General features: G+C 48.2%; 2 protein-coding genes across 4 annotated transcripts; one reads left to right on the top strand and one right to left on the bottom strand.

The window, feature by feature from the left end:
* Nucleotides 1-1,056: 1,056 nt before the first annotated feature.
* PIP4P1 (phosphatidylinositol-4,5-bisphosphate 4-phosphatase 1) lies at nt 1,057-6,135 on the top strand. 2 transcript variants are annotated; one of them, XM_053596169.1, is made up of 7 exons: nt 1,057-1,683; nt 2,001-2,191; nt 2,577-2,683; nt 4,047-4,152; nt 4,316-4,368; nt 4,458-4,548; nt 5,306-6,135. In XM_053596169.1, exons 1-7 carry the CDS (start codon nt 1,521-1,523, stop codon nt 5,447-5,449), a joined length of 855 nt encoding a protein of 284 aa, XP_053452144.1. In that variant the 5' UTR covers nt 1,057-1,520; the 3' UTR covers nt 5,450-6,135. The 2 variants fall into 2 exon arrangements, with proteins under 2 accessions (XP_053452144.1, XP_053452145.1); XM_053596170.1 differs by having other exon boundaries at nt 1,058-1,662.
* A 90-nt stretch (nt 6,136-6,225) lies between these two features.
* APEX1 (apurinic/apyrimidinic endodeoxyribonuclease 1) lies at nt 6,226-9,256 on the bottom strand. Of its 2 annotated transcripts, none has more exons than XM_053596167.1 (5): nt 9,139-9,256; nt 8,362-8,477; nt 7,979-8,166; nt 7,101-7,293; nt 6,226-7,004 (listed from the first exon to the last, which is right to left on the bottom strand). In XM_053596167.1, exons 2-5 carry the CDS (start codon nt 8,417-8,419, stop codon nt 6,487-6,489), a joined length of 957 nt encoding a protein of 318 aa, XP_053452142.1. In that variant the 5' UTR covers nt 8,420-8,477; nt 9,139-9,256; the 3' UTR covers nt 6,226-6,486. The 2 variants fall into 2 exon arrangements, with proteins under 2 accessions (XP_053452142.1, XP_053452141.1); XM_053596166.1 differs by lacking the exon at nt 9,139-9,256 and adding an exon at nt 8,748-8,982.
* Nucleotides 9,257-9,274: the final 18 nt, after the last annotated feature.

Below are 9,274 nucleotides of genomic sequence, written 5' to 3' on the forward strand. Positions count from 1 at the left end.
CAGCCCCGGCCAAAAACTACAAAAAAAAAAGATGGAGACTTTACATCTTTTTTTTTTTTTGTAGAGACAGAGTCTCACTGTACCGCCCTCGGGTAGAGTGCCGTGGCGTCACACGGCACACAGCAACCTCTAACTCTTGGGCTTACGCGATTCTCTTGCCTCAGCCTCCCGAGTAGCTGGGACTACGAGACTTTACATCTTTTGTATTAACCTGGGTGGAAATGGAACACATTCTTCTTAGTAAATCATCACAAGAACGGAGATATGAAGGCAGTAGACGATCTAATACATAGTGGGGGGGGTAGGGGAATGAGGAATTGGGGAGAGGAAAGGAGAGAAGGGAATGGGGAGTCACGGTGTATGGCACACCTCTTGGGGATGGGACACAATTACAAGTGGGACTATACCTAACAAATGCAAACTGTGTAATTGTACCCTCAATTAATACCAAACAATAAAAAAAATAGAAGCGGAAGAGAAACCAGGGAAGCGTGCCCAGAGAAGGTGGGCATAGGCAAGCCAAGAAAAGAAACCAACTCTTCTGACAGCTTCATGAACATCCAGCCTTCAGAACTGTGAGAAAATAAATGTTTGCGTTTAAACCATTCTGTCTACGGTATTTTGACATGGGATAAGTCTGTAGGGACAGCTTGCAGGAGAACCCAGCGAGAAAGGCTGGGGCGATAATCTTCACTTTTTAATCCATTTTCTCCTTACATACTATTACCCCTCTTAAAGATATTTCTTTTTTTTTATTTTTATTAAACCATAGTTGTGTACATTAGTATGATCGTGGGGCACCATACACTTGGTTCATAGATCGTTTGACACATTTTCATCACATTCTTAAAGATATTTCTTCGAGTGGCTAATACTGTCACTCCTCCCACTGCTCAGACAGCGCAAGCTCCCTCCCCTTTAAATACTGAAGCCACGCCCCTCTCTTCGGCGCTAAGTTCCGGCCAATAAAGTTGCCTCTCAAGGATCACAGGACTAGGGAAAGGAAGTGAGTAGCCAACGGGAAACCACTTATAACGCAAAGCCGGAAACAAGTCTTTCAGTGGTGTCTGTGGGCCCGTGAGGAGCACAGCAAAAAAGGCTATTCGGCTTCTCGGATCACCTGATCAGTGAGCGGAAGCGGCCTAGCCCCACCTCCTGGTCTGGAGGTAGCGCGATGGGCCACGCTTCCAATGGCTCGCAGAACCTCTAGTCACGTGCAGGTTTTGCAAGTCCAGCGGCATCTGGCAGATCAAGTGGCAGTTGACGTTTGTGTGACGCTCCCCAATGGAAAAGGAGAGCTGCCTTCACCGGACCAAGAATTGGTTTCACATCCGCGAATAGCATGGGGGAGGCGGAGATGCCGTATCACACGCTGCGGGACGGAACGGGGCGGGGCAGGCCACTGCTTGCGGAGTGAGCTGGGCGCGCGGCGCGCAGGCGCCCTGGACACCCGGTAGCGGCGGTGGCGGCGGCGGAGGGAGCTGGATCGCTGACCCGAGAGGGAGGAGGTGGTAGCAGCTATGGCGGCGGATGGAGAGCGCTCCCCGCTGCTGTCTGAGCCCATTGACGGTGGCGCCGGCGGCAACGGTTTAGTGGGGCCAGGCGGGAGTGGGGCTGGGCCCGGGGGAGGCCTGACCCCTACCGCACCACCGTACGGAGCCGGTAAACATGCCCCGCCCCAGGGTAAGCCGGGGCGGGTCCGAGGTGCTCCTGAGGGTACTCTGAGAAGGGGGAGGGCGGGACTGAGGGCGGAGGCGGGGCCCCAGCTCCAGGTGTCAGGCTATAGCACCTGTAACAGGGTAAGGCTACCTTCGCTTCGCTATCGCGACCGAGCCTGGAAACTGAAGGAGGTTCTGAGGAAGCCGATGGAAGCGGCGATTAAGAAAAGCTCTCCCAAGTTTGGTCAGAAGTGCTGAAGATCAGAGGGTTCTCTACCCCGGTGAAGCATTATTGGGGTTTGGCTCTAAGCGAGCACAACCCTTCTTTTAACTGCTCTACAGCATTTCCTCCGTTCCCCGAGGGGCATCCAGCCGTGTTGCCTGGGGAGGATCCACCTCCCTACTCACCTTTGACCAGCCCAGACAGTGGAAGTGCCCCTATGATCACCTGCCGAGTCTGCCAGTCTCTCATCAACGTGGAAGGCAAGATGCATCAGCATGTAGTCAAATGTGGTGTCTGCAATGAAGCCACTGTGAGTTATATGTATCTATGAAATGGGCCCTTTGAGTCTTTCTGGTCTCTTGAGTCTAGACCCTAACCTTCAGGCGCTGGCTCCATACTCTTGATGAAACCCAGGTTTCGGTTCCTGGAGTCTCAAACAGCCACTTCCTCAGAAGCCACGTTCAAAGCTCATGTCCAAAGCTCAGAAACCAAAGCTTGTATTCACTATCCCTCACCTTCTTACCTATCCTGGATACTTAAGTCTAGTCTTCTCTTTCAGATCCCATAATACAGGTCTGTCTTTCATTTCTCTCTCCTGGACCATATCTCTGGTCTCTCCTCAGAAGTGTTTTTGGAGGGGAATGGAAGGGATTGGAGTTAGAGGTTTGGTTGCTGATGTCCCTGTTATTCTCTAGCCAATCAAGAATGCACCCCCAGGGAAAAAATATGTTCGATGCCCCTGTAACTGTCTTCTTATCTGCAAAGTGACTTCCCAGCGGATTGCCTGCCCTCGGCCCTACTGGTAAGAGGCATAAGGTGGGGAAGGGTATAAGAGGGGAAGTTTGGAGAGCCAAAAAAGGATGAGTGTTTATAGAAAATGTAAAGATGATACAGCTCAGTATTTATCTATGAGAAAAAGCTATGGAGCATTGTGTCTCTAGAATGTTTGCCATCTTTCTCATTTTTCAATTAATAGATTGGGATAAAATGGTGACTTTTAGGAGAATGGGGAGCCTTGCGAACTGGGTGAATTATTTTGAGGTCAGGGAAATTAGGGACCTAAATTTTTTAATTGTATTTATTTATTTATTTATATTTTGAGACAGAGTCTCAAGCTGTTGCCCTGGGTAGAGTGCTATGACATCATAGCTCACAGCAAACTCCAGCTCTTGGGCTCAAGTGATCCTCTTGCCACAATTTTTCTATTTTTAGTAGAGACAGAGTCTCACTTTTGCTCAGGCTGGTCTCAAACTATCTACCTGCCTCGGCCTTCCAGAGTGCTAGGATTATAGGCGTGAGCCTCTACTCCTGGCCTAGGGACCTAAATTTTAGGCAGTACTCTTTCTCAGAGTTTCTCTGGGGTAGAATTGGGAGACAAATATCTAAAATGTACAGGATATGGCTCAGTGCCCATAGCTTAGCAGTCAGGGCACCAGCTACATACACCGGGAAAGGTATGAACTCTGCCTGGACCTGCCAAACAACAATGACAACTACAACAACAAAAAAATAGCCAGGCGTGGTGATGGATGCCTGTAGTCCCAGCTACTTGGGAGGCTGAGGCAAGAGAATGCCTTAAGTCCAAGAGTTTGAGGTTGCTGTGAGCTGTGACACCACTGCACTCTACTGAAGGAGACACAGTAAGACTCTGTCTCAAAATAAAATAAAATGTACAGGATAGAAGAACTGAGTGAGGGATGTAAAGGAGAGACAGTATGGAAATCCTTAGGATTAAAAGCTTTTCAAAAGGGTGGTGGCTATGGCTCAAAGAGTAGGGCGCCAGCCCCATATACTGGGGGTTTCAGGTTCAAGCCTTGCCCTGGCCAAAACTGCCAAAAAAAAAAAAGTTTTTTTTTTGTTTGGGCGGAGCCACGGGCGCCAAAAAAAGCTTTTCAAAGATAGTCTTTTTTTTTTTTTTTTTGAGACAGAGTCTCACTTTATCGCCCTCAGTAGAGTGCTGTGGCATCACAGCTCACAGCAACCTCTAACTCTTGGGCTTAGGCGATTCTCTTGCCTCAGCCTCCCGAGTAGCTGGGACTCCAGGTGCCCACCACACTTGGAGTTTGGCCGGGGCTGGATTCAAACCCATCACCCTCCATATATGGGGCTGGCAACCTACACACTGCCACGGACACTGCCCAAGATAGTCTTTTTTTTCTATACAGCAAAAGAATCATCAACCTGGGGCCTGTGCATCCAGGACCTCTGAGTCCAGAACCGCAACCTGTGGGTGTCAGGGTCATCTGTGGCCATTGCAAGAATACTTTTCTGGTGAGGAAAGATATTGGGTAGCTATGGAGAGGGGTGGATCCAGGGGTAATTAATTATATTTCTTTTAGCAGTGATAATGACTCTGTCCTATGGGAGCACATTCCCTGCCCCTAGGTTCTGACTGAGGAGGACCCTGCTTCTGTTACTTTTTCTTTTCCCATAGTGGACAGAGTTCACAGACCGCACCTTGGCACGTTGCCCTCACTGCAGGAAAGTGTAAGTGATTAGGAATTCCACTGGTAATTGGGCGATGTATGGAATAAAAACCAGAGGGCCATCACATCATATTTATTTCCTCCCCACAGGTCATCTATTGGGCGCAGATACCCACGAAAGAGATGTATCTGCTGCTTCTTGCTTGGTTTGCTCTTAGCAGTCACTGCCACTGGCCTTGCTGTGAGTACCCTTGTCCTAGCTACTTTCTTTTTTTTTTTTTTTTTGGAGACAGTTTCATTATGTCACCTTCGGTAGATGCTGTGACATCACAGCTCACAGCAACCTCCAACTCTTGGCTTCAGCAATTCTCTTGCCTCAGCCTCCCAAGTAGCTGAGACTACAGGTGCCTGCCACAACGCCCAGCTATTTTTTGTTGTAGTTGTCGTTGTTTAGCGGGCCTGTGCTAGGTTTGAACTCGCCAGCCTCAGTGCATGAGGCTGGCACCATAACCACTGCTACAGGCACCGGAGCCAATCCTAGGTGCTTTCATTCTTCAGCTTCATCTCACAGGCTGATTTGGGAAATGGCTGCCCTAAAAAAAAGTGAAAGAAACTAGGTACAGGGTGTTTTTTTTTTTAATAGCATTTATGTTAGGAAGGGTGTTTGTTTTAAGCTGAAGTTAAAAGCAGGTGGGGAAAAAGCCATCTTTTCTCTGTAGGATAAGGACAAGACAATGAAGTGGCCTAATTTAAGAGTTGCTATTAGGAAGCCAAGCTCGGTTGTCAGATACTACGAAAAACTGACAGATGTTTTTCTGCTATAGTATAAATACGTTCCTGCCTAGGGGCATGGAGCTAAAGAACCTGACCTTTAAGAAAGTCCTCCAAAGTGGCTACATGTAGATAAGGGATTGAAGGTCGAGTTCTGTATTACTGTTCCTAGGCTTCTAGGAAGTAATGGGAGATGAACAGTAACCTTTTCCTTTCCTCCCCATCAGTTTGGTACATGGAAGCATGCACGGCGGTATGGAGGCATCTATGCAGCCTGGGCATTTGTCATTCTGTTGGCTGTGCTCTGTTTGGGCCGGGCTCTCTATTGGGCCTGTATGAAGGTCAGCCACCCTGTCCAGAACTTCTCCTGAGCCTGATAACCCACAGACTGTGTCTGACCCCTCCCTGGTGGGGACAGTGACACTACTAAGGGAGCTGGGGTAAAAGGCTCCCTGAGCTTCAATAAAGAAGCCAAGCAGCTGCCTTCCTTTTCCCTGGGGAGAGGTAAGAAGGAACCAGGCCCTCAGTTAGGTTTGGAGGGGTAGATAAGACCACTGCTGACCATCTGCTTTCCTCCAAGGGTCGCTGCTTAGGGTGAAGTAGGCAAATGTTGCCCCTATACCTGGATTCTAAAGACGGTTCTAGCCATGTCCTTCCTATATGCTCCCTGAGAGCCATTCCTGTCCCTTACACATTCCAGGGCAGGGCAGCCCTGGGGGTTCCCCTCCCTCTTGTGCACCATTAGGACTTTGCTGCTGCTATTGCACTTCACCAGGGGCTGGCTCTGGCCTCAGTACCCTCAAGTCTCCTCTCCCCACATTCTGTGTCCTGTGGGGGTGGGGTCAGCCGCTGCTCTGTACAGAACCACAGGAACTGATATGTATATAACTATTTAATGTGGGGTATGTCCCCCTGGTCCTGTATTTCCCTTAATTCCTCCTTCCAACTTTGCTTACCCCCCAGTTGCAGTATCAAACTGGGCTGGGTGGGGTTTCTCTGTTTGGGGGGAGGTTAGGGACTGATCCTGTGCTTGTAAATAAATAAGGTCTTGACTCTACCCATTTCCAATTGTTAACTTGTATGTATGAAAAGATGAGGAAGGGGACTTACTGCCCCACAAAGGGGTAAAACACAAAAACAGCAAGGCTGAAACTATGGCTTTTTATTTTCATGTGGATAGCCCGACAGAAGTAGGAATAATCAGTAGCCTTTGTTCAATGTTATTTAAAAAAAAGAAAGAAAAAACCCACAAAACAGAAACCAAATTTTGGGCTTAAAAGAAACCTAAGTCTGTCACAGGATCCTGGTTGGAAGATACATTATTTTTATGGATGAGAAACAGTGCTAGAGAGTGAAGAAGGAATGATAGTTTGGCAGACCTATTTCCCAAAGTGATCTGGAGGAGGTATCACAGTGCTAGATATAGGGTGATGGGACAGTGATCACTCCCCAGGGCCTTGGAACGGATCTTGCTGTCACACAATGCTGGTAACAGAGAGTGGGACAACAAAAAGTAGTCAAGACGCCAACCAACATTCTTGGCTCGAGCATTCATCATGTAAGTCCAAAAGGTATAGGCATAGGCTGTGTTGGGGTAGAGGTGCCGAAAGCTGTCAGCCAGTGGCACAGCTTGCAGCAATTCCCCAAAGCCTTGGCGCTCTTGTGGGGTGAAGCCAGCATTCTTTTTGTTTCCCTTGGGGTTGCGAAGGTCAATTTCTTCATGAGCCACATTGAGATCTCCACACAGCACAAGGGGCTTTTGGGAAGTCAAGCCCTTCAAGAACTTGCGGAAGGCTTCATCCCAGCGCTGCCTGTACTCCAGTCGCACCAGCCCACGGCCTGCATTAGGTACATAGGCTGTTACCAGCACAAACTTGTCAAACTCAGCCACAATCACTCGTCCTTCCTGATCATGTTCTTCCTCACCTATAGAAATGATGAAACAATCAACATTAAAAAATGTAAGAGATGGGAAAACAATCAAAAATTGTATTAGCAATAGGTTTCGAAGAATGGTCTCACCAATGCCATAAGAAACTTTGAGTGGGCACTGGCGGGAAAGTAGGCCCACACCACTGTACCCTTCCTTGTCTGAAGGAGCTGACCAGTACTGATGGGATAGTCCAGGCAGCTCTTGAAGTTCAGTGGGTAGTTTGTTCTCAGAACATTTGGTCTCTTGGAGGCACAGGATATCTGGGGCTTCTTCCTTTACCCACTATGAATGAAAAGAAAGGGAGGATAAGTATTATCAATCCAGCAGAACATTTATTCAACATTATGTGCTAAGTACTAGAAACAAACAAACAAAAAAATATATATATATATACACCATCCCTGTGCGTAAGTTCAGCAGTCAAGCAGCACAGTATTTAGACAATTTCAAACTATGTAACTGACAATAGGGAGAGGTTAAGAAAAAAGCCTTACATGATACAGTAAGGAAATTGTGTTTTTTATTTTTATTTATTTTTTGCAGTTTTAGCCAGGGCTGGGTTCGAAACCACCACCTCCAGCATATGGGACTGGTGCCCTTCTCCTTTGAGCCACAGGTGCTGCCCTGGAAATTGTGTTTTTCTATAGCCAGTTAAGATTTTTTTGTAGTTACTAGAATGGAAGACATGCTGTAGACAAAACCGAGGAAGTCCAGTAAAGAAGTTTTTCCAAAATTCTGGAGAGAAAAGGACATTAAGACAACAGCAATAAAATGAGAGGAATAGAAATTTAGGGAATCCAACTGGCAAGAATTGGGGAAGCCCCACTTGTACCTCCTCTTGGACAAAACTACAGGAGAGAAGTAAAAGTTAACACCCTGAAGACTAAAATGAGGAAACATGATTACACCCCAAGATCATTCCATACTAACAAAAGAGTGTCTCTTCCCCTCCTTGAATTCTACTCACATCTAATCCTTTCTTCTTAATCCAGGCCCGAAGCCCATCCACATTCCAAGAGCAAATCTTGAGCGTGGCAGACTTGCCACTGGGTGAGTTTTTCTTATCTGGTGGGTCCTCATATAGGACAGGGCCCTCTCCTGCTGCTTCTTTTTCGTTTTTCTTTGCTCCCGTCTTACTCTTCTTGGGCTCTGGCTCTATAAAATAATACATAGTGATAAAAGCTGACGGTTTTCAAGCTCAATCAGTTTACTATAGACATAAGAAGAGCCTGCACTTACCGCGACTTCTCCATAAATTCCCGCAAAAGTTTGTTGCTCCGTACTTACCAGTCATCGAATTAGAAACACCCAACGCAGCTTGTAGGGAAGGGACTCATTTTAATCTCTTACCCGTCTTGGGGTCTTCCCCATCTTCTGCCACCGCTCCCTTTTTCCCACGCTTCGGCATCCCTGCCCTTGAACACCTATACCACGTTGCCCACCGAAGCAGTATTTTATCACTTCGCCTACAAACACGAAGAAATCATGAAACCACCTGGGAAGAAAACTCCTCCCCGACCCAGGTCCCGCCTTTCAAAGCATGTTATCTCTGAATCTTTCACGCGCCTCTGCGCACCATAGGCCCGCGAAACCACATAACTAATTTCATAGTGCCTTTCGCCCTACTCGCAAGATCCGCCGTCCGACCAATGGAGGACCTTAAGTAGGAGTCTCGACTCAGGCTTGCCGGTCAGCCAGCCAGCGAAGCCCCTGCAGAACAGCAATATTGTACTTACCCTATTCGGATCTCAGCCCGGATCCTCCTTATGCAAGCACAAAGAATGCAGCACACTGTGCCCCCACGTGGGTGCCTAGTGTGGTCACGTGAGTCTGGATATATGTCACGTGACCAAAGAATGTAGGTGATTGGTCTATATGGTACCACGTGACAGAAACTCGGCCTTCCCCGCTTTACCTCTCCCGCGTACTTAAGGCCCCAACCCTCCATTCTCGGGCTGTTCATCGTTGTGCCAGATTCTCTGCTTGTTTTAGGACCCGAGCAAAGATCGTGGCGCTGTGGAAGAGGGGAAGAGCAACTACTGGAGAAGGTTAAGCTGGGCGACGGAGAGATGGGGAACTAGGTAGGAATTGAAGACGCAAAGGCCAGCTCAGCGTCCTGGCACTTACGAAGACAGGTCCTTGAAGGGGCCTTGACTGGTCGCGGTGACAGCGCTGGCGCTCCAACCGCGGGAGTTGTGGAGCGTCCCCCCCGGGTGCAGTGTGCTTTCTGGCACCTGCGGGCTCGTTCTCTTCCTCTGCGCTC

Source organism: Nycticebus coucang, chromosome 6 (assembly GCF_027406575.1).
Source record: "Nycticebus coucang isolate mNycCou1 chromosome 6, mNycCou1.pri, whole genome shotgun sequence".
Taxonomy (NCBI): Eukaryota; Metazoa; Chordata; class Mammalia; order Primates; family Lorisidae; genus Nycticebus; species Nycticebus coucang.